At 51.2% G+C, this 24,104-nt stretch overlaps 1 protein-coding gene and 1 long non-coding RNA gene across 6 annotated transcripts; one reads left to right on the top strand and one right to left on the bottom strand.

Moving 5' to 3' along the window:
* The first annotated feature begins 1,238 nt into the window (after positions 1-1,238).
* Positions 1,239-12,889, top strand: LOC128914788 (V-set and immunoglobulin domain-containing protein 4-like). Of its 2 annotated transcripts, XM_054214364.1 has the most exons (11): positions 1,239-1,456; positions 1,675-1,798; positions 2,117-2,259; positions 2,691-2,872; positions 5,443-5,799; positions 6,476-6,757; positions 7,087-7,182; positions 8,052-8,141; positions 8,619-8,735; positions 9,718-9,739; positions 10,592-12,889. In XM_054214364.1, exons 3-11 carry the CDS (start codon positions 2,240-2,242, stop codon positions 10,803-10,805), a joined length of 1,380 nt encoding a protein of 459 aa, XP_054070339.1. In that variant the 5' UTR covers positions 1,239-1,456; positions 1,675-1,798; positions 2,117-2,239; the 3' UTR covers positions 10,806-12,889. The 2 variants fall into 2 exon arrangements, with proteins under 2 accessions (XP_054070339.1, XP_054070338.1); XM_054214363.1 differs by lacking the exon at positions 1,239-1,456 and having other exon boundaries at positions 1,608-1,798.
* A 213-nt stretch (positions 12,890-13,102) lies between these two features.
* Positions 13,103-23,311, bottom strand: LOC128914790 (uncharacterized). Of its 4 annotated transcripts, XR_008468436.1 has the most exons (4): positions 23,217-23,311; positions 21,389-21,517; positions 19,775-19,918; positions 13,103-17,035 (listed from the first exon to the last, which is right to left on the bottom strand). It is a non-coding gene; the product is annotated as an uncharacterized LOC128914790 (long non-coding RNA). The 4 variants fall into 4 exon arrangements; XR_008468433.1 differs by having other exon boundaries at positions 19,775-21,517; XR_008468434.1 differs by lacking the exon at positions 19,775-19,918.
* Positions 23,312-24,104: the final 793 nt, after the last annotated feature.

Here is a 24,104-nt window from a genome sequence, read left to right as displayed (position 1 = left end):
TGGTGTACCTGACTGCAGAGGGTCATATAATTAGCTTCTGTAGGCATCCAAAAAGTACTTAGAAAATCACAGTCTGTTTAGTCAGATCCGTGAGTTGGCTATGGTTGGACCAAATAAGAACGTCTCGAGTCTTGCAGTGAATCTCTGAGTGCAGATGGTTCAAAAAGAGCATTTTGAGACCTTTCTTCTTCAGGTACCTACTTTTCAGCAGTTTGCTCAAAGCTTGGTACTGAATTTCACCCCCTTGCAGGCTAAAAATCGTATTTCACCACCAGGAAAATTGTAGCAAATTTCTCTATCCTCTGGCGCAGTCTATGTAGAAACATGAGTGTTAGATGCCGGCTGTGCGGAGCTGGTCCCTATGGAGTAGGGTCTGAGGTCCCATCTGCACATTTTTGGGGAAGCGGGGGTCTTTACTGTGCCACCTCTAATTAGCCTGAGGTGAAGTAGCAGAAATTGCAGAACAGAGAGTCACACTGGTCACTTTGTCTGAGCTGTGATACTTGAAGAAATGATGCTTGAAAGCGTGTCATGTCCGGTGTGTGGAAGGAAGGCTGGTGCCTGTGGGGGGAAAGGCTGCAGGGAGCCTTGCCCGCCTGGCGCTGCAAGGGAGAAAGCAATGGCTTCAATCCAAAGCAGAGACACTGAAATAAATATATTTCATTATCATAAACCAGGTAATTAGCCATAATGTCTGGGACTTTAAAGGCTTTTTCTTCATGTGTTCTGATGCAAAAGTATGAGGAGTCCCTGTGGTAAGAAAGAAATGGGCTGAACTATGTGACTCGGGGGGAGAAAAACAGCAGCCACATCCCTGTCTCAGGGAGAGAAAGATGTCATGTACATCATGTTTGGGGAACTACAGTTCTTCGTCTTTGTTTTAGCTAAACAGTCATTTTTTTATCATGTATAATTACAGCTTCAGGAAGTCTTGCATGTCCGGTTCAGAAAGTGGTCATGTCAGCAGTTTTATTTTGGGTTTTCAGCTTTTTACAGGGCATGTTCCCCAAAATCCAGCTTCTTTTAAAGTCTTCTGCATAGGTAGTTTGCTGGGACAAGCTTCTATCACCAGTCACGGGCCAGGGTGTGCAAAAGGTTGGTTTTAAATTACCTCTCTGAAAAGGGACTTGTACTCATTCTTTCAGTGACATTGCTTGGATTTCAACAAGTGCTTTTTTGTTTGCTTCTTTGTTTGCTTTCAGGCAGGACTCAAACATACCTAACGGCTTCTTGGAGGCGGAGTGGGCAGATGGGGGACAGGCAGCATGAACTAGTACCACTGGTACCTTCAGCAAAGAAGTCAAGAAGAAAAGGCAGCAAAAGCCACATTTCCACCCCTGCTCAAAGATACTATTCTCCTGGCGCAGTTAAAACTATAGGCTAAGGCATGTCTCTTGAATGAATGCCAAAAAGTTGACTCAGTGAATGATTAAAAGCCTATAACAGAATTCACTAGGTCAGTAGATTTGCTTTTATACACGTTTCTTACCTTCCTTCTCCTTTTGGTAATAATTAGCAGGCACATATTAATCTTGTGCGTAGCACCTATTGATAACTTTTGGATGTACTTTTCAAGGCAGCCCTCCAGAGCATACCCAGAACGTCTCCGGGATTAAAGTCCCTCTGCCGCCAGTCGTAAGTCACCTCCTTAGAAAACACCGTGTCTGCTTGCAGAGCGTGAAACACGATGACTTTTGCCCGTGAACTGGGCTATTGCAGCAGAAATGTGTCCCAAGACAGTCTGTGATGCTGTGAAGATGAGAGTACCAGGCAGTGACCATCTGATCATCGGTAGATGGTAAAAGCTTGTGTAACATTAAATGCGGGTGACTGTAGCTTCTGAACCTTTCCTTTCCCCTTGCACCTTCTCCATGGCCCTGGGAGGTATAACTGCATCTGTAGCTGCACGGCAAGAGGACACAATTTCTGGGCAGGTGGTAGAAAACGGAGCTTTTGCAGGGAAATTCCTAATGTAGTAAAGAGCAGGATGCTGTTTTTTTAATACTTCTCTGTCCATTTTCTGTTAAAACAGAAAAAAGCAGTAAAAGTGGCATCTGGTCTAAAAGGCTCAGACTGTTTGGCAAAGAAACTAGGGCTGGTTGTCTTCCTCACTCAGGTCACAGCCTGACCTATTCAGAAGGTGAACGGGGCTGTCCTCAGAGAGTCTGTTGCTGCAGAAGTTGGTACATGTGTGCGATGGAGGAGCTGAGTACCATCATCAGGAGAAGACACTAAGGAAATGGAACTGAGCATCAACAGGTTGGTCTCTGCCTCCTGCTCCTGCGTGGTGGTAGGTGGGATGGTGCGCTCTCGGACCTGTGCTCTTTCATTTCTGGATGCCTCAGAGAGATGCTGAGCACTCCGCTCAGCAAATTCATCGCACACAAGTCAGAACGAACTGAGTTCGTGCTTCACGAGCACCTCAAGGTTGCTTTCCCTTGCTATTGGGTGCTTGACTGGGCAGTCATCATAAAGCAAATGTGGAAGAAAGCAAAAAAAAGGAAATAAAGAAACACACAATTATGAAGAAGAATAATAAAGAGCCCTAGTCAGAAAAGTCAAAAGAATGGTAGGAGAAGTGAGTGGGGAGAGGGGAACATGAAATGGAACTGGGAAGATCCTTGTAGTCTTTGTCCATCCTTTTTACCCTTCACCTAAGTCAGCAGTGAAATGGACTCGTGATATTTCAGAAAGAGGATCCTAGATGACAAAGGACAGAAGAAGGGGAAGTGTTCATCACTCGCATTCTGGTCCCAGGAGTGTGGGGCGCTCTCACAAAGCGCAGGGAAAGGAGGACGGACCTGCAGTTCTGGGAGGATGGGAGAAGTTGTGCGGATAGTGGTGTTTGTGATGGCTTTCATCAGCTGCAACGGTGAGTAAATGCTTCAATGTATGAGAACAAAAATCAGAGTACTAAGGAGGTAGGGAAAATCTTTTGAATGATAATGTCTTAATTTCTAAAAATTATCAAGTGTGGAAAGTCTTTAGTTTCTTGTATGAAAAATAGAGCCTAAGAATTCACAAGAGACTCCTTTAGTATCAGATACAACAAGGTGCTTTTAAGAGCAGAGCAAACAGGGCAATATTGGGCAAAAAGGTCAGCTCCCATGCCCCAAAGCAAGGAAAAAGCAGGATTGTTCAGGACCCTTGGAAAGGACCTGCGCTGGTGTGTTAGCTTCCCAAAGAGTCTTTGTGAAGCTGGAACGTGCATTCTTCTAGAATTGAATAATGCATCACCGATGCTCTACTAGCGTGGTCCTGGGGAGAAGAAGAGCTGTGAGACTAGGTGCAGGCACACACGATTCCCCTTGGTCTCTCCTGATCTGCTGAGTCTCGAGGTGCATTAGGAGAGGTGATACCGGAATCTTCTTCAATTTATATGCCCATGAGGCGTATGTGCCACTCCCAGGGCACATATGACACTGACACCGGCAGAGGAAGGTTTTGGGAAAGAGGAGAAAGGAGCTTTATCATGTTGTATACAGAAGCACAGCATTGCTACCGAGATTAAGAAAAACCGGCTGAAGTATGTTCCCCATTCCATCATAAAAAAAAAAAAACAGCTTTGCAGATTTCTGGGATCTGCCTCTCGAGCGACTTATTGTGAGTGAATGCAGCTGAACATAACCAGTGCCTTTCTGGGAAGGAGGGGAAAAGGGGAGCGGAATAAGGGGGTATAGCTAGTGGTGAGCCAAGTCCAGCTAAATTCAGGTAATTTGCTACTTCCCAGAGGCCCTTCCCAGAGGAGCTGTGGTCTCAGTGGGCAGACGGATGGAGAGATTGGCAAAATGAGCCGGGTACCACCAAATCCCCCCCCTCTTCTCCTGTCCCCGCTTGAGTGCCTGGCAGGGTGCTTCTCTGGTTGGAGCAGGTACGATCCAAGAAATCGAGGTCAGATCTGCAGTTCTCTAAGGCTAAAGCAAAAAGATTGGGTTTGGTCCACTGCTGCTGTTCCAGGTCCAGTACTTCAGAGCAGACCCCTAAAGGCTCCTGCCTCTGTGGCACTTCCGTGACACCAGGACAGCTGGTGCTGGCAGGCTAGGAAGGAAGATGCTCAATTGCTTTAGAAAATGGGCCGGAATATGAGTTCATCTTTTTTTTTTCCATCATCATGCATTATAGGTAATAGAAATTCCTCTGATCAGCCTTCTAATCTCTAACATAGCCCTTCGGGTTTTCGCCTGGTCCAGCTCTGTTCCCCTGTGGTGGGAGAATTCACATGGTTTGTCTGGAAGACTACATCCCCGGTTTAAGAATTGTCATGAGGAGGAAATAAGTCTTTTAAAAAGGCTGTCTCGGGGATTTTTATTTTGCTGAGTTTCTCCCATTCCTTCCAATCAGCTCTCTTTTGGAGTCATCCCTGCTAATGTTGAAATTGGGTGTATACCTGCATATATATACATATGCGCAGCTGCTCCGCAGGGAATCGGTGGATGTTGGCAGCTATTTCATGCACACGACAATGCAAAACAATACGGGAGAGACGTTTAAACAAAATTGTGTCCAGATAAATGCACTGGATGGCAACCATACTTGAATTTGAGTGCACCAAATGCCTTGAGGGTATTTCTGAGCAGTTTTCTAAATAGCTTCCACCCTTCTTAGATTTTCTTGGTGGGAGTCTGTGAAAAGAGGAAGAAGAGAAATGGAAAGCCTTTAAAAACTGATATATTGAGGAGTTGCGTTTGACTGGGATGTGAGATTTGAAGAACGGAGCTGTGCCTGCCCTCTCAAAGTCATCTGGTAAAGGAAAACCAAAGGTCCGTGTCAGAAACGAGCCTCCCCTGTGCTCAGCCCCAGCAGTCCCCTCGGCTGTCCCCAGGGATGCAGATCCACAGATGGAGCGCCAGGGGAGCTGCCTAAAAAAATAGTGACGTTAACGAATGCAAGCATGTTGCATTCATTGCTAATTGCAGTGGAGCAGTAAACTGACTTCGTTCATCCTTCCTCCCATGTAGAAGGTAGAAGTCAACACTGCAAGTGGTGTCAGAGCACGCCATGTCGGTGGGGGGGAGTCGCTGCTGGTTGACTCATCACGGGCAAGCGTAAGCAGAAAGCCCAGCAGCAGAAACAGGGCGTGAAGGCTACACCCTCCTGTAAAGGAGCAGGAATCAGCAGTGCTCCTTAAGGTCTTGTGAAGGCTGTAGCTGTGACGCTGCCAGCGGCGGCAGGATTTGTGCCTCTCTGTATCGAGAAGGAATTGAGAACTGGCAAGTGTCCAGAGAGAAGCAATAAAAATAGCCATGAGGTCAGAGCAACTGTTCACTTCCCTGTGCTCAGTGAGGTGGGGACAGGCCCTGGTCTAGCTGTCCGTGGTCTACAGCACATGTAAGATGTGGCCACATGCTGGCTTCCACCGCCTAGTGATTCCCATCTATCCTAAGGACGTTCTCCTCTTCTGCTGCATTCTTACTTCTTTCCGTCGACTGTTGTTCCCTGCAGCCCTCCTGGATCTGTCTGGTGTCCACCAGGTCAAGGGCACATGGATGGGATCCATCACTTTACCATGTACCTACACGCCCTCAGAAGGTTTCACACAGGAAACGCTCAGCTGGAGCATGGAGCGAGACTACAGCACCTCTACTGTCTTTCGGAGGGATGATTCTGGTGACCACATCTTGTTGTCTCGGTTCCGAAGTCGGGTCGGCGTCCCAAAGCACAGCCCGGGGGATGCCTCGCTCCTAATTGAGAACCTTGAAATCCCTGACAGTGGACACTACACCTGTCAAGTGACCTGGAGGTCAAAAAATAACAGCTTGATAACAAAGGAGTTGACGACTATTGTTAAAGTTGTCAAAGGTAAATCCAGCAATGAAGCCCTGCTCTTGTGTAGCCCGACTGACCCACACAGCATGTAGAAGAAGCAGCTGGTGGGAACAGTCTTTCACACCATACTGTCTCCCCGCATCCAGGTTGGGTGTTGAGGCATCCTCCTCCCTTGCTGTGTTAGCCCTTCTTCTCCACTCGTGGGGCTGTAGGGATGGACTGGGGAAGGGGGATCAGTTAGGATACGCCCCAGTCTGGATCTACCGATGGGCTGCTTCAACCCGTGGTGCTTAAGATAACATCCAGACCCGGGTTAGGTTTTGTGCGGGTAGCCAGTATCTCTGTGGTTCTTGCAGCAAGTAGGACAACAAGTGGGTGTTGTACTAGCCAAATCTGCCTTCTCCCCTTCCCGAGCACCTTCAGCGTTTGCTGGAAAGAACTGGCTTACTGCAAGAGGGACACCCCCTCTACAGAGCGGGTCTTGTGCGATACGGCAGTAGCAATGGTGGCATAGCTGGTGTAAACCTGGCTTTAGGCACAGGTGAACTGAGCTTAACCTGAGCAGAGCGGTGCCGTGAGAGCGGTGCCCCTCTTCCTCCTGGGAAAGCACTGAAAGCCAGAGCAAGACCTGCCGTGGAGGAGGGGGAAGAACCTTCCCCACCGCAGTCACGGCCAGCCTGACCTGGGCCCCATCTGCTTTGTCTTCCAGTTGCAGTGACCAAGCCCGTCATCAGGGCTGGCAAGCTGGGGCTGACGGTCCCGGCCGGAGCCAGGACCAGCCTGACCTGTGTGGCCAGCGGCTCCCCCCCCATCAGCTATCGCTGGTTCAGGAGCAGCCCGGGACGGAAAGCCCAGCTCCTGAGCAGCCAGGCGGAGCTGGCGTGGGACAGCCTGCGGCTCTCCGACGCCGGGATGTACTACTGTGAGGCGGAAAACAGGGTCGGGGACGGGGCTGTGCAGCAGAGCGACGCCGTTGAGCTGAGGGTGAGAGGTGAGTTCCCAGCCTGGAGCTCCTTGTCTCCACCGCAGAAGACTGGGGCAGGGAGTTTCCTCTTTCGTAGCAGGATCAGACACATAACGCTGAATACGAATCATGTCTTGATTGCCGCCCAGAGAGGAAACCACAGGGGCTGGCATCCTCCCTGCTTCAGAGTGTGCCTGATCGTGGCAGGGGTCAGGAAAATGTCCCCTGTGTCCCTCTGTGATCAGGACTGTGCAGGATGGGTGTTTGGCTCTTGCGCTTGGCACGTCTTGCTCTTACCTGGCTTGTACTGCAGACAGGGTGTGGGGAAACAGCCTGACGACCAGTTTCTCCCATAGAGTTCCCAGCCAGTTGGCAGCCCAGCCCTGGGACCGGCAGGCACAGCAGACCCCCGCCCACCCCCCGAGGCGATGCTCCCCAGCCAGTGCCCACAGGTAAGTGACCCGGGCTGCAGGGGAAGGGCTGCTCTCACCCTGGGGCTCTGTGAGCGACGGAGAAGGTGAGTGAAACAAATTCACTTGACATGCCCTTTGGGCTGCAGGTCCTCTTTGCAGGTGGGATAGAAACAGTCCACCCTGTCCCCTGGGGGCAGCTGCTCAGCTGTGGGTAGCGGGGTCAGAGCCCCCGGCACAGCAGCAGAGCCAGGGCTAGAGGGACCCCGTCCTGGGAAACCAGGGGGTTGCGCAGCTTCAGCAGGAGGTCACCTGGGGCAAGAAACCTGGCTTGGGGCAACAGGGAGCCTCGAGGTGCGGCTGCTGATGGTAAAGCACCCCAGGGAGTCACCGTAGGAGAGAAAGTCCTGCGGAAACCTGGATAAGTCCCAGTGACACAAAGCCGAAGCATTCCCTGGCCGTGCTGTAGCCAGCCACAAGAGCTGGTGCCTAGAGGTGTACCACGGCGGCCAGGACTTCCAGGGACCCGGGGGGACACAAATGCCACACGCTGCCTGCAGGACTGCTGGCAGAACACACACAGAACGACACGTCAGGGATAAAAATCTGGCTTGTCACTGCAAGTGCAGGTCCAGTGGGTGTTTTCTTTCCGTCCATCTCCGACGTGTTAGCCTGAGAGCATCAAAGTGGCGTGCTCGTCAAAACAGGGCAGGCAGCTTCAGGGCAGCAGTTATGTCCAGCCCAGGAGAGCTGTGCCGTTGAGATCCAGCACTGGGCAGCCGGAGGGGCTCACCGGCGAGCGGAGATGGCTGCCGGCCCCGCTGCTGCTTTGCAGAGCTAACCCAGCCCTGCCGATGCCACAGGGCAGCTGCGGGAAGGGTTACAATGCATTCACCCTTGTGCTTTGGCAGATCTGCCCCCAGCAGCAACGCTGGGCTCCAGGAGGGATGCCGTTTCGGAGCGGAGGGATGTTGTTTCGGAGGGGCCTCCCATTGCCACAGGTGAGTGGCGTTTCATGCTGGAAAACACCAGATTTGCACTGGCAAGGGCAGGGTGATGAATGCTGTGCGTAGACCAAACAGCAAACCTGGCTGCTGCGGGGAAGAAATCAAACACCGGATTTTCTCTAGGCAGAAGTTGCCCTCCGCAGGCCTGTCCGAGTGCGTTTATTGCCTATACTTTGCGTTTCTGGCTGAAAGGGGCTGAAAACGCTAACCCTGACCTCAGCCCCGGCCTTCGCGGTTTGGCCAGGGTCTGGCTGCAGCTGCGGGTTTTGCTCGGTATAAATAAAGTGCGCCTCTTTAACGCTAAAAACGCTTTAAAAAGCGCGTTTCGGGGCGCTTCTCCCCGCAGCCCCGTGGCTCTGCTGAGGGCGGGCGGGCGCCGGGGGGCTGGGATGGGCACACACACACACACCCACACCCACACACACACCCACACACCCGCCGCTGTCACAGCGCTGCCGCCCCCGCCCGCAGGTCCCCCGCCGGCCGCGCTGCCCCCGCACCTCTACGCGCTGGCGGCCGCGCTGGGCGGTGTCGCGCTCGGGGCGCTGGCGGCCGCGCTGCTGCTCCGGCGGCTGCGGAAGAAGAAGGGTAAGCGACGGAGGGGTGTGCGGGACCGGGACCGGGGACGGGGACGGGGACGGGGACCGGGGCGGGGAGGGCGGCGGAGGCGTGAGCGGCGAGAAAGCCGGCCCGCGGGCGGTAGAGGGCAGCCCTGGTCCGAGGGGACGGGGAGGGAGGGACGGCCCCGACACCCCTGTCCCCCATCATCCCCATCCCCATCACCTCCATTCCCCCCATCACCACCATCACCCCATTAACCCCATCATCATCATCCCCACCACCCCCGTCCCCATCATCATCACCCCCATTCCCTCCATCACCACCATCACCCCCATCAACCCCATAATCATCATCCCCATCACCCCCATCAAACCCATCCCCAGCACCTCCATTTCCCCCTATTCCTTCCCATTCCCCCCACCACCCCCATCCCCATCATGTCACCCCCATTCCCCCCATCACCACCGTCACTCCCATCAACCCCATCATCATCACCCCCATCTCCACCATCATCACCCCCATTCCCCCCATCACCACCGTCACTCCCATCAACCCCATCATCATCATCCCCATCACCCCGAATTCCCCCCATCACCACCATCACCCCCATCAAACCCATCCCCAGCACCCCCATTTCCCCCTATTCCTTCCCATTCCCCCCCAACACCCCCATCCCCATCATCATCACCCCCATTCCCCCCATCACCCCCATCAATCCCAGCATCATTATCCCCATCACCCCCATTCTCCACCATCACCCCCATCAAACCCATCATCATCATCCCCATCACCCCCATTTCCCCCCATTCCCCTCCATCACCCCCATCCCCATCATCCCCCATCCCTGGCCCCATCCCCAGCTGTTCCCTTCTAGGAAAAAGCAGGGTGGGAGGGTTATTCCTGAAGGTGGGAATACCTGGGAGCAGCTGGTTTTTTGTTGGTTTTTTTTTTCTGTGACGCATTAATCGTATACGTTGACGCACATCTTTAATTATTCTGTTTTTTCCAGAACCTGCCTATGAAGTTGCTTTGTGAGTACAATTTTTCACCTGGGACATTAAGATGACTTTGAAGGCATTATACTGATGTCTGTTTACAAAAAGCCTCTTTGCTCAATGAAAAGCCAAAGATTTCTTTGACTTGCAGGGGGAGGATCTGAATGCCTTGACAGTCCATTTAGTTAGAAGCATGAGGATATTAACATCTTAGTCCGGGATGTAGCGAGAGCCTGTTCTTTAATAATGTCAGAATGAGATAAAGATATTCTGGGTTCTTCACTCTGCCTCAAAGACTGGAAAACTGTTCTTTATAGTAAATTCCTACCATTATTTCACAAAGCAAAGGACAGGAATTCTCAGCTCTTCCCTCAAGATGAGTTCCTTCTATACATACCTTTCTCTTTAGGAAATGCGTCCCAGTGCTTATCCAAGTATTATTTTGTGCAATTCCTATTTGCTTACAGTTATATGAACTTACGTTCTGCCCTGTCTAAACCTCAACCTCTAATCCCTTCATACTACTTTCCTATTCAGAGACGTACCTTAGCCTTCTGTAGCCTCACACATTGCTGTTTTCCCCAGTTATTACTGGGGAAACGGCTTTTCTAAAGACTAGACTGTTCTGGCAACTCTTTTGAGTATAATATGATAATGCCACGAGAGTTTATGGTACCATTGTTAACTGTTTATTGCTTTTTTTTATGTGTGTAATTCTTCTAATGTTACTTTCTAGTATCTTTCAGAGCCTTCCAGGACCTCACTAGATATTAATACAAATTCTGCTGTTCCACAGATTATGTGGTAGATCTTGTTTTTGACTAAGATGTAAACCAAATGGCTCCGGATTTAGTCGTTCTTCTCACTGATGTCTCTCTGTTGTTTCAGCTATAGCACTGCAGATGTCACGAGGTTGGAGACTGACATGGAAGTCCCTGTTAAATGTCTACAGGAGGAGACAAATTCTAAGACTGAAACGGCCAATGACACTTTCACCATGAAAGACAATCGCCGTGGCAGCATATGCATCAGGAAAAACCCCGAGTATGAGAACCTTGTGACTGCAATGGAATCAGAATTTGAAACAGAAAAAAATTACTAGAGTATCAGCTTTTCCACATGAGCAGCCGTGCAGGGCTGCAGCTAGTGAGTGGTAAACTTCTTACCAAAGGAACCTCTCCTTCCTGTCTGCCTTCTGCTCTGATAAATATACCAGTCTCACCGCTTTCTTTAACCCAGGGGAACTGCGTAACCTTCTTGGGCTTTGACAAATGAGGACCTGCCCCTTGGTGCAGAAACCCTCAGCCACCTACTTTTATAGAGCGAATAATTTCTGAGCAGCCTGAAGGACCAAGGTGAGGAAGAGATGATCTGAAGGGCTGGAAACACAGATGTCTTTAGCGTGAAAATCAAGGTGTGGCTGGGTGCAATGCTGCTCGCCAGCAACACCAGCCAGGTGTACTCTTAAGTGCATGTTCCCCTGCTAGGACATCCCAGACTGCGAGGAGCCAGGGGTTGTGCTGGAAAGGGATGTCCTCTGGCCTTTGCAGCTCAACAAATACTGTTTGGACATCCTGCTTGTCTGCTTGTCCTTGAGCCTTTTTTGTTAGAGCGTGGTAAAGGGACCACAGAGCAGGACTGATGTCCCAGGAATGTCATTTTTGCTATCAGACTGGAACGCATTGACAGAGAAAGGGGGAATGTCCCTGTAGGTGAAGAGCCTCTGAACTGCAACCTTCTGTTTTTCTCCTGGAAAAGCAAAATTGGTGTCGAAGCATTTTGTTTTTACAGTGTGGGGGCCAGAAGCATAATAAAATAGAGATAAATTTGAGGCATTTGGAATAATGATTGAGCAAGGGATCTCCCTGGACGCGGGGGATTCGCTCTGTGGGACACGAGTGAATCTGTCTGATTGCAACAGAGATATTAATGCTGGCCCGTGTTGTGGGCATGCTGTGAGTGCTCACGTTTGTAAAATGCCTTGAAAAGCGCTCGATTAGCGCAACGTATTTTCTTTCCCAGGGCAAATACAAAAGGCTTCAAGGGATTTTGTTGCACATGAATTCTGACTTCCTTGGTATTTCACCATCCAGCGCCATCATTTTTCTGTTCCCTGCTAATTTATGCTTTTTCTCGGTCTTCTGATGTAATTCTGCAGAACAGGCAGGGGTACAGTCATGGCCACGGTTTGTCTTGGACGTTTGACTTGGGTTTGCCTTTTGAAGAGGAGGGGACAGGAGGGGGCACCAAGGCAGCCCACACCATGCTCCTGGCATGACTAGACCTCACCACAGCCTCCGGAGCTTGTCGTCGGGGTCCTGGTGCTGCCTCCACGTGCAAAGTCACAAACCCGCAGCCGCCTACTTCTGCAGCGAGAGCACAGTAAGGCACAGTGCTCCAAACAGTGACGAGCTCAGGCTGGGGCCTGGAGATGATTGAAAAACCCTAATTTCAGTGAGCTGGTTGGAAGCATCGGCACCTGAGCTGGGCACTCTTAGGGCTGAAGGTTTGCCAGGAGCAATGGGGGGTGCTTTGCAGATGGGGGGGGGGCAAGAAATGGGGTCCATCTCCTTTAGTTCTAATGGGGAAGAAATGCCCTTGCTCAGCTGGAGCATGTCAGGGCTCAGCGAGAGACACCGACCCCCAGGGAGGATGCCTGAAGCGGAGGGAGCCCTCTGAAGGCAGGGGAAGTGAGGAAGCACCGCAGATGTGTGCTCAAGAGGCTGGGGAGAGGAGGGGGGGACATTGTTTTCCTTCTCTTCTGGTGCTTGCAGGCTTTGGAGCTGTTTGGCCAGTGTCTCTTCTAGATCAGCCATACTTCTGCTGCTGACTGCTCTAAAATCACAAGATCATCTTAAAAATAAGAAGCCCACGTGCCCTGCATTGGGTTTAAGACTCTTCTTGGAATGTGCGTTTTGGCTTCTCCTTTTTGCCAGGTGTTTCCTGAGCTACAAGGTTATGCTTTGCATTTCCAAAGTCTTCCTCTCAAGCAGGAGGGCCGAACCGTATGGTCTGTAGTTCAAAACCCGTCACTTTCATTAACCCTGGATTTTGTGCAGTCCTAACGAGGAGCCCCCAGGCTGTGAACCCTGTGCTAACAGGGTGCAAGCTTTGCTGCGGGGTGTGCTGACTGCTGCTTAAACCCACTCCAGGGCATTCCTGGATCTCTAGCAAAAAATAAATAAATCAGAAGAAAAGTTCCTTTTTACTTGCTTAATTGGTCCTGCCTCCAACTAAAGTGCGTTTCCTGCAATACCCTCTGTTACTCAACAGCCTGGTTTGCTTCCTCATTGTTAATGGTTTGCATCTTACATGTACTGGTGGTGCTGGGGTGCTGCTGCAGCGCTCTACCCTCCCTGTCTGTCGCAGACCTCCAGGCAGCGTCCCTCTGTCCTACAGGCTTGGCGAGCAGACCAGGGGCAGGGAGGGGGGGGGATGCCCCCTGGCTTTAGCAAAGCAAATTTGTTGGGAGAGTTATTGGCTTTTATTAAATCAGTCAGTGCAGCTGGGGGAGCACGGGGAAGCAAATGAGCTCTGGGTCACACTAGCCCTCTTTCTTGGCACTGACTCGGACCCACGTGGCTTTTGTCTTTGCTGCCATGGATCTTCCCTTCCCAGGTCAGCAGCCTAATGGCAGCTTCACCTAACTTTTTATGGCCCGAGAGCTGGGAAGAAGAGCCTCACTTCTACATTTAGTGCCCTAAATTACAATCACAGAATCACAGAATGGCAGGGGTTGGAAGGGACCTCTGGAGATCATCTAGTCCAACCCCCGGCCAGAGCAGGGTCACCCAGAGCAGGTGGCACAGGAACGCCTCCAGGCGGGTTTGGAACGTCTCCAGAGACGGAGACTCCACCACCTCTCTGGGCAGCCTGGGCCAGGGCTCTGCCACCCTCAGGGGAAAGAAGTTCCTCCTCATGTTTAGGTGGAACTTCCTATGGTCAAGTTTGTGCCCGTTACCTCTTGTCCTGTCACTGGGCACCACTGAAAAGAGCCTGGCCCCATCCTCCTGACACCCACCCTTGAAGTATTTATAAGTATTGATACGATTTCCCCACCTCGGTCATCTTTTTTCCAGACCGAAGAGACCCAAATCCTTCAGCCTGTCTTCTGGACATGAGGTGGTTATCAGGCGAGATCAGAGAGAAAAGTCTCCCGCCTGTATTATTGGCGTTTCATAACCACCGCAATGGGCAGGGACGGCTGTGTTGCAGTGTCAGGCAGCTGCGCTTCCCGGGGGAGGCAGGGACCTGTCCTTGCAGGAGCTATGGCAGTGCCAGGCCCCGCTCCAAGCACTGGTCTGTCAAGTCTCAGACCTTGCCAGGTCCCCTGTCCCAGCTGGAGAGGAGAAGAGCTGTGCCCTGACCAAGGGCAAGAATTGCAGGGACCATTCGCAATGTGTGTGAGGGGCTCTCGTGCATTGTACCTGGGGTGAGGTTCTTCACCCCACCCAGCAGTGTGTTTGCTGTCACCAGCACATACGCTCCCAGAAGCTGGCTTTGGAGACACCAGGCTGGAGCTGGAGGCAGCTGCTGGTGTCAGCAGTCTTGGAGATGGTGCCAAACAAAAGAAATGAGGGGAATGGGGAGCTGCGGCCGTGCTTATGCAGGGCAGAAGCGTGTGGTGCGAGGTCACTGCTGTGTGGGAAGGGAACTGAAAACTTTTCAGCTTCCCCATCCTCATCTCAGCAGATCCAGGCCCAAAACACAGGACATGCAGCTCTCTTTTACCCCACCTCCAAGTGCCATCCTCATTAATGTTCAATAAGCCTAGTGTTTTATGCAAAACTTTTCTGCCACTATAAGCTCCCAGCTCCAGGGAGCTTCCCTCATTGACTGGGTAACACCATGATTTTTCCAACTTTTGATTCCTCCCAGCGCTGATCTGCTCTGAGAAGGTCCGGGCAACTTCCTCAGAAGACCTGAAGCCTGGGAGAAGCTGCAGAAGAAGATGGCAAGAGGAGTTAAGACAGGGGTAGCAGATACTCCAGCTGGAGCAGACACGGTGTACCTCTTGTCGGCACTGCCTCTAGTTTGGGCAGCAAAACAACTTTGGTCATAAGCAGTGGAACAGTGGAAACACAAAAAGCTTCTCCCTACTGCGAGGTTGTTGTTTCTCCCGATGCAGCAAGTGTGTGAGTATTATTTTATTTATATTTTTGGTATGTTTGGTAGTAAAACCTGTTGGAAACATCATTTTTCTTCTGACAGTCACAGAGGGCTTTGCTGTGTTGTATCACCATCAAACAAAAGAACTTCTCCTTTCCTCGCGCTGGTCACTCACCCAGTGACGTGACTCATCTGCTGAGCGCCAGCTCTGCTCCAGCACAGAAGGGAAACCTCAGCTTCCGCTCCGAAACTACACCACCTCCAAAAAACCACACTATTTCTAGTGGCCAGCGCAGTGTCATGAGATTTGCAGCTCCCCTTGCTTCCGAGCAACTGAAGTGGATGGACGATGGAGAGGGCCTGTTGGCTTTTACGCTTGCTGGGTTTGCGCTGGCCTTCAGAGCCCTTCTGAACCTGCCCTTCTCAGCAGAGAGAAGGGAGAGGAAGTCTCACAGAAATTTGCCCCACCCCAATTTGGTATTTGCTCTTGTAAGAGAGGAAGGGGTTAACTTTCTTCCCCTTCCCCCCCCTCCCAGCCATCTAGAAGGAACTAGGGGCTGGGGGAGTCATCTAAAAAGCAGAGGGGGAAACACTACTGAAAGCAAAAACTGGAAATGCGGGAGAAAACAATGCCGAAGAGCATAAACGAACGCTTGGCTAGCTGTGGTGGAGATGAGTTTAGGTCTGTTGAAACCTTGAGGTCTGCAATGGCAGAAAGGATTGGGGTTGACACAGCTGCCTGCCTGCTACCTTAGGGATCCGCTGGGGACAAAACAAACCCTGAAATAATAGACTTTGTTCTCTTTTGAAGCTGACCTCAGTGATAAAGATCAGGGTGATGCCTGTGAGTCATGAGTAGGTGCTTGAGAGAGACCACGGGAGTGTGAGTCATGAGGAGTAGGACCATGTTTGTCCAGCAGTGCACAATAAGCCCTACTGATAGGACCTATTTGAAAAGCAGAACACAATTTGCTTAGGCAATGACACACATTCATTTGTCCCAGCTTTGTACAAACTCCAACTTCTTCAAAATATGTAGCAAGAAATAGCTGCAACAAAAAAACCCGAAAGCTTAGTACTGAAGTTTATCAATATTCTCAGACACTGCAAAATTTGCTGGTGGTACTGTCCTAAAACAAGTCGGTAGGGGCTTGGGATTTTTTCTTAGTTTCTGAGTTTTCAATATTAAATCTGTCCTAAAACAAGTCAGTAGCGTCTTGGGATTTTTTTCTTAGTTTCTGAGTTTTCACTGTTAAATGCTCTCAGAGAGTTTGATTTGTCAGACTGGGCTGTGCACTCCCCTCCCGTCATCCCCCTCACCCTGAGATATCTCAGGCTGCAGATCTGATACGCTGCAAGTCAGTTATTAAAGACGCTTACCAATCGGTAGATCTTCAAGTGGGATGATTTAGAGGGAATTACTTTAGCTAGACAGCAGAAATGCAAGGAAAGCAATAGGCAACCTTGCTGCAAGTGCTGACTAGGAATAACCATCCAAAACCAAGGAGCCTCCTCCAAACAACAAGGCTTCAAGGAGAAGCGACGGACTCCATGGCCTAATTTAAAAACAGATGGAGCAAACATGCGTTTTTCACTGGCTAATGGGCTAGAGGGAAGTTAATCAGCAGCGTCATTTGTTTGTACTCCAAATAAAAAAAGATTCTTACATGTTCAAAGAAAAGATTTGGTATTATGGATAATGCTGCCCTTACCCGTGATGTTGTGATTAGAGCTGCCAGAGTTCTTGTTAATTGAGCAGGATTATTAGTTAACAGCCGGCTAGTTAGTGCTGTGGAAAAGAACAGCATTGTCTTTGGCTGCACGGAATAAGGAGGACACAATGCTCTGCCTTCGCAACGCAGAGGAATTGTACCAGCACCATTCCTGTACGGATTTGCCGTTAGGAGGAATACCCCGATGGGCGCCTCCGAAATCGGGGTGGAAGAGAAACCTGGCAGCACAGGATGGGAGGCAAGCGTTCAGTAACGATGGGATGGGTGGTTCAATACCTCGCCGGGTTTATCGGAGAGAAGCGGAGTAGGGGCAGGAAGGAGCCGGTGCCCTGGGTGTGCCGCCGCGTTGCTCAGCAAATGCCTCACTTGGGGTATTTGACAAACTGACACTCTGCACACTGAGTGTCGGACTCAGCTTGTCAAATACACGCAGTGCTGCACTGCACCTCCCGGGGGCGGGGGTCGCAGAGGTCTTCGCCGGAGCGCCATCCTGCGCAAACGGAGAGGGAAAAGAAGGGCTGAAGCCGCTGTTAACTTCAGGGGCTTTTTCCAGTTAGCAAAAATCATCATTATCCCTCCCGCATTTCCCCCCAGCAATGCTTTTCTTGGGGTGAGAGAGACCTACACAAGCAGACGCCACCTTCTGCTGAGGAAAATGTCCACTATGCGGAAGAATGTCCACTTAATGCAAAAGCTGAAGCTCCGTGGAGCTGAAAATGATGCCGAGAGCTCCAGACTAACGTTCTGCCTTAGATATACGGCTACATTGGTAGCTTGAAATATTGACAAAATGTCCATGCAAACACTCAGCCATGCCGTTTGGGTACAACATCATGAAGACCAATGTCTCTCTAGACACACAAAGACTAGACACAGACCCAGAGATCCTATTGCAGGGGAACAATTTCGCACTGGACAGAGATGAGGGCACGATAATCTAACCGACTTTTCACAGCTTTCATTTTTAACCTGCTAAATTTAAACAAGTTGTTTGGGCTTCTCACATTTAATTCCTTCTCTTTAGGTCCCTGTGGTAACTTGGCATTCAAGCGGTCACGCATGCCGGCGTGTCCTTGTGTCGTAAGGTACTTCATTTAAGCGCCCAACTCTAGATATGTGAATATTTCAGTTGTAACCAGTCTGACAGATCCCAAAGAACATGGGATGGGGCCTCTGTATTCAACATTGGTTGGTGGCTCCACGCATGCCAAAGACAAAATTTCTATTGGCAGGAATAGGCTCAGGGTTGTACCTCTTATTCTCCCACTGATAGCTAAAATAATTTCTTTTTTTTTACCTAGACCTAAGATCGGAAGAGGCACCTCTTCAAGCCTGTCTAAAAAAGAGGTACAGCTCTGCCCCTGGGCATACGTGTAAGCGTTCATCGTTGACTCCGTTGGAGGCAAAGTCAGCTGCCGAAGCCCAGTGCCAAAGGCCGGTGCCGTTTGTGTTTCTTTTTGCAACAAAAAGCGGCCAGAGCAGCCTCTTGTCCCCACAAACCCCAGTCCCCATCTCTGCCTGCCAGCAGATGCTACATGAAGACCAGACCGCCACACAGGCAAACAACGAACTTCAGGAATGAAGTGAAACTTTCTCTTCTGTTGTCAAACTAACCCCCTTCTCCTTCATTTCCAGCACGCAGAAAAAGCCTCTCCGGCAATAAATGGAGGTTTCCACCCCTATACACTGACATAATCCGGCCTTTAAGGGTGAACATATCGCACACACACACTATTCCTTTGCACAAAGACCAAAAAATGCCATTAGTCCCCTTATTGTTTTAACAAGTGTGTGTATTAAATGCAGAAACGCACCTAAAATTAAATAACAAAACGTAAGAGGAGATATTGCTAAGTATTACTGTGCTCTGGGTCCTTCTCAGATGTTGACCGTTCAGCATTTAAGTCTAAAAACAGATTTGAAATTCTGACACCGTGCAACTCTCCCAGAAAAATTCATCACGGCTCCTAAACCGCAGCCATTCGGCATGATGCTGTTTTAATGTCATTCATATTCTCCGCAGGCCAGCCCCAGCCATAGCCGAGGTGTAAGCACGGGGCTTTCAGCTTCCTTCCCCGTCCCCTGATTTTAATTTCACGTGACCGGCAGCACCCGTTTCTGAGAAAGCAGCTGCGCTATTTTTAGTATCAAAATGAAAAACTGAAAAGGATACGTTAACTATATTTTGGAAGGTAGACCATTAAAGACACAAAAATAGAATTCAGCTGAGGTATATTAACAAGCATCCTCCAGCAGGCAATTTATTAACCCTTTTCTATCTCTAACTTCTGGGACCCTAATTTATACAGATGATCTAATATTCCACACACCGAAATATACCTGGAAAGGGCAAGGTTTTTTTCATGTGAAAGCACAAGATAAAAAATGGTAATATCAAAGACATATTCTTTACACGTGCTCTGAAACCAGCAGAGAGTGAAATAAGATTTAACAGCATGGGAACAGCTACAGCTTTAAAGATAAAATCAGTTTCTAGACTGGGTTACTACAAAGGCTTTGCAATTCTTACCTTCCCCCTGCCCTCCGCATTAGGCCTTTGGTGAGATGTAGATAGTGACCAGTTCTTTGTTCTGGCTCCTAATTCAGAATGAATTTTCAGCCATGGCAGATAAAAGAATTATGTTGCAAGGGATAAGAGAAGCATGTGTATTTTGCGAGCATTAGCAAACAGTGTTAATAAACTGATTTGAGATCAGCCTAGCAAAAGGCATGCTGGTTTAAGCACAATTAAAACTGATTTGTGTTATTTCTCTCAAGCTCTTGCACCACTGCCGCGATGCTCTCTGCAGCACAAAGCAGCCAGGCACCGGCTGCAGGAGAGGGATGCCAAGCCATTTTCGGAAACTGGAGCCTTCCCTGCATTTTGTCACCCTTGTGCACGTGTTTAAATGTAGCCAAAGATCCGGGTTAACATTTCTTAATCCAAAATACTCTGATCTATGGGTTTTAGCAACAGACGAGTCATAAAGACACCTGGGTCCTTGCCTCAAGTCTGTCTGTCAGTGCGGTTGGTCAAATTACTCTTCTTCCGCATCGAGCTCTGCTGTACCATGGAAAGTAAAAGTTTTTTTATCAAGCTCCGAATTGTTTGCACGGTTGTTGCTGATGTTAATAAAGCAGGGACGCGCGCTCTCTGCCTGAAAGCGATTTTCAGTGAGATTTAGACACCACACACTAATGAGAGCACGGGGGTAAAAGAAAAATGAACCTGTTGTCCCCAAAAGGACTCTCAGACACATCGAAGTGTGATGGGGAGGCTGCACGAAGAACGACCGAGCGTGATCTTCAGCAGGTATCAGTGACAAGACTCCCCTCAAATTCAATGCTGATTTTTAACAGTGGAAGATCTGGCCTTGAGTGGCAGAGAAAAAAAAAGTAATAAACCAACAAAAAACCAAGACAGCACTGCTTCTGCAATTGTAGCTTAAAATAATCCCCCACTGCAGCTTTCGGAGGGGAAAAACAGCCACTTGAAATGTTGCTGTCAATGACAGATAAGAGGAGGGTACGCAGTGGAGATAATTCTATCAGCAGATGGGAATGGAGCTTGCTACCCTACCCCATCACGATAGGATCTGATCTGAATGGATTTGTCATTGTCAGAGCTTCTGGTTTCGAGCTGAAGTGGGTATTTCCAAGTAAAAGCTCAGTGTTATAAAACAGACTGAGCAATCAACTGCATCCTCTGAGGGGAAAACAGAACGAGTTCTTCTTCCCGCATTCTTCACTCAGTCCCTTATCGAAGTCACAAAAACCTTTGCCTTTCCCCCTCTAAGCTGCATGTCGTCGCCCAGGTATTTTTACAGGCCTGTCAGATCGCCCCACAACCGGTGATGAAAATAAGTGAAAAGTAAAATTATTGTATAGACTTGACTCTAAAGCTAATAACAGTGTGCATAAAAGTGTGGCTGTGTGGTTTTCACACGCTGAGCAGCGGTGCCCCACGACGCGGGCTGCAGCCATTTCAAGACCTTATTATGCCGGATTTGAACTGCATTCAAGGCCCCCTCTGTTTTCCACTTAGTGAAACCCAAATCACAGCCTGGATTGAAAGCAAGAATCCCCACGGATCTGTGGGCAAGAGGGCCTGCTGAACCGCTGCCCATCAGTTACCTCAGGGTGACTCTCCTAGGAGCTGGAAGCCTTCGTTATAAAAAAGCCAAACCCAAATGAAGCTTTGCTCGTGGCAGACTTCCACTGGATGCCGTCCTGCTCCTTATAGGATACCTTCCTGTTCTCCCAGCCCTGCAGCTGACACTGCTGGGAGCTTTGCCTGACAAATGTTGGAATATTTGGCTCAGTAAGGCTGATCTCATCTATCAGGCAGGCTCCAGCAAAGCCTGGAGCTGCAGCCCAAAGGGCTTGCTTCATCGCAGGCAAGCCGGGCTTGTGTACCCAAGCAGAGTTCTCTGTAGCACATCTGCTGACTTGGATGAGACAGTTAACAATACAAAAACAGAGGAAGAGGCCAAATGGCGCAGCCAGTTAATTAATAACTCCTGCTCCTTAGCTGGTGGTAGGTGCCAAAGCAGCTCCGTGGCTGCCTGCTCTGCTGCAGGGAGCCGCTCCAAGCTAAGGATGCTATTGCTGCTGACGAGGCCACGCTCTGCTTTCCAAGAGGGCTCACGTGGGCAAAGAGGGAGCCGTCTTGGTGGCACACAAATCACTCGTCCCCCAGCCTGAGCAGGGCAGCAGCAGCACAGGGAACCAGCTATTGTGACACCCTTGTCCCCGTCGTCACTAAAAGCAGAAGGTGTCAGGCAGGAGGTGATGCCCTCTCCCTCCGGCTCTAGAGTGACTGGTATTTCCCTGCCCTCCTTACCCTGGGCTTCCAGCTGTCTTTAGGCTGCAGTTTACAGGACAACGTGGTGAGCAGCCGCCCTGTCCTAAGGAAAGCTCCTGCAAACTGTGATCCGGCAACTGCGGCAGTTGTCCCAGCTTTGGAGAGGACCTAGGTGAGAGAGAGCACAAAGTGCTCCAGTGAGGACCCAGACAACAATGGGAAGCATAAAACCAGCCACGTGTTCCCACTGCTGCCATCCGTGCCACCCTGTCACCCCATCAACCCTGCAGCCCTGCATACACTGATTTTTTTTCCCTTGCTTTTGTCATAAGACTAAAAGCAACCCCTCCTTCCTCAGCCCAAGCTGGACATCCCCTCTGCCTAGCCCCGCTTCACCATAAACTTCTTCTCCATCCTGCCCTACGAGTACCAACTTCCTCTTCAAATTTGCTCCAAAAAGTGAAAGCCGTAATTCAGTATTCTCCCCCGTAGAGAAACATGCCCTGCTTCTACCGAGAAACCACATGGTTTCATACCTCCTACCCTGACACCCGCCGCCCGCGCCCTCAGCATCGCTACCGGGGGGGCACCACCAACCACGGAGAAACGCCAACGCCGTGCAGGTGCCCTTGTTCCGCGTGGTCTCCGGAGGCACCCAGCCGGCACTCACGGACCTGACCCCCTCCTGACACAGGGTGTTCAGACACTGAATCCAGGGGAGGTTTCCCCGGAGCGCCCAGGAGCAAACCGTCCCCTCTGCTGGCAGGCAGCCACTCGCGGTAAAAACCTGCCCCACTGGGGGACAGACCAACCACCGCTGAGGCTGGGGACCGTCGAAAGCCAGACGCAGAGCCCAGGCCTGAGCTGGCTGTGTGGGAAAGAAAGGCAAAGCGCCGTTCCGACAGCCGGAAAACACTCCTGCGAGGAGGTTGTGGGTTTCGTTGATGGCTCGCGAGGCTGGGAACCAGAAACACTGCAACTGGCACCCATGGCTCACCCAAAAGCACCCGGGAAGGCTCCGATAAACCCCCAGGTCCCTGGAGGCCACCGGCCACACGCCGTCCCACAGCCCCCACACTCACCTGAGCCCCCGGCCCCTTCCCACAGCACGCCGGACTCTGTCCCAGCTCCTGTTTGCACACCAAGCCCCAAGGGAGGGAAGAAGTGCACAGTAAACCTTTGTCCGCCATCCTGAAGCCATCGGGACAGCGAGAAAAGGAGCTGAAGAGCACGCTCGCACCCAGCTGGGACACCGTCTCTCCTCAGTAAAACCCTCCTCCATCCCGCAACTTCCCCTGCTCTTTGCGCGCTGTCTCATCTATGACTAATTCAGATCAAAATCTCCCTACTGCCAGCAGCTCCTCTGTAGCGTGTGCGTGCGTGCGAGCTGGGGGGGGAGCACGCTCACGTGCATCCCGGTACCAAACAGGGCTACGTACGCATCGCTATTGCTATTAATTGTAATCCAACCTCATCAATGAATCACGGTCCCTGGCTGGGACCGGCGGCGATCGCATCCCCTCACCTACCCTCACCAAAGTACACCCAGCCCAACACCACCACCTTCCCTGTGAAGGGAGGAACCAAAAAGCTCTTCTGGCTCAGGCAGACCTGCTCCCGAAGCCGAGGGGAGGCAGTTCAAACCTGAGCTGTCTTCCGTCCCCCCAAATCTGGAGGTGTAACGTGGGGTGGGAGGACAGCTTTCTGCGATGTCAGCAACACCGACACCCCGCGGGTCTCGGTGTCCCAACCCCTGTGGTCCTCTGGGACCTCCTGGAGGAGAAACAGGAGGTCACCCCCAAGGGTCTGATCCTCCCTTGTCCCCAACCACCCCTTCCACCAGGCAGGACGGGGAGCTGGCACCTACCGTGCTGAGCCAGCCTGGCCCAAGGCGGGCAGGGCCGGCATGGCGCGGGGCCGGCATGGCGTGGGGCCGCACAGGAGGAGCACAGTGGGGGCACAGCCCAGGCACACAGCTCGTTTTTGAAGGGGCCGCTCCTCCTTCGAGAGGAAGCTGCGAATGAGGAAGATAAGGCTGAGGTTAGATAACAGGAAATGTCTGGATGCGAGTGACAACACGTCCAGGTTGTGAAAGCAGCTGTCCCCATCCTGCCGCCGGGGCGCAAAGCTCACGAGCGGGGCGGGAGGCGGCTGGGGGAGGGCAAGCACCTCGCGCCTTCGCCCCGCGCAACCATGTCACCTCAGCGGCCCGGGCCGCAGGGAATCAGTGGCCACCCTCCTCACACCCGAGCTGAAGGCGGCGTGGGGCAGGTTGCCAGGAAAGCTGTGTGAGCAGCCACACCGGCTTGCCCCAACTCCGGCCACCTCACGGCCACCCGGCCCGCAGCAGTCAGACCCCATGCCCTTAGTGCTCCCAGAGGAGCCATTGGGAGGGACATGGGGGCAGAGACCCCCAGAAAGGCTTTGTCTCAGGAGGCAGGGTTATTCCGATGCTCTGCCCAGAGGGATCTCTCAACCTCCAGCTGCGTAAGGAGAAGGGCTCTGCTCACAGGGGAGAGCTGACTCACCAGCCTGTGCGGGCAGTTTTGCCCCAAAAGGTTCTCCACAGGGCTCATCTCCCTTTTGAACACACAGGACAGGCAGCAATGCCTCTGTTCCCCAGCACTCACGTGGGCAGACAGGCTTCTCTTTCCCAGTCACAGCACCTGATGGAAGAGCTGGCGCTGGTCCTCCGCTCCCACCACTGCCAGTCCCTCCAGCATCATAGACTCACAGAATGGCAGGGGTTGGAAGG

Source organism: Rissa tridactyla, chromosome 9 (assembly GCF_028500815.1).
Source record: "Rissa tridactyla isolate bRisTri1 chromosome 9, bRisTri1.patW.cur.20221130, whole genome shotgun sequence".
NCBI classification, from domain to species: Eukaryota; Metazoa; Chordata; class Aves; order Charadriiformes; family Laridae; genus Rissa; species Rissa tridactyla.
This window is presented reverse-complemented; position numbering and strand designations above follow the sequence as displayed.

Bases quoted from the DNA above. Each gene is read 5' to 3' on its own strand.
- LOC128914788 (XM_054214364.1), top strand. From the start codon at position 2,240: ATGGAACTGAGCATCAACAG. The intron at 2,260-2,690 runs GTTGGTCTCTGC...GTGATATTTCAG, and splicing joins ATGGAACTGAGCATCAACAG to AAAGAGGATCCTAGATGACA. The intron at 2,873-5,442 runs GTGAGTAAATGC...TGTTCCCTGCAG, and splicing joins GGCTTTCATCAGCTGCAACG to CCCTCCTGGATCTGTCTGGT.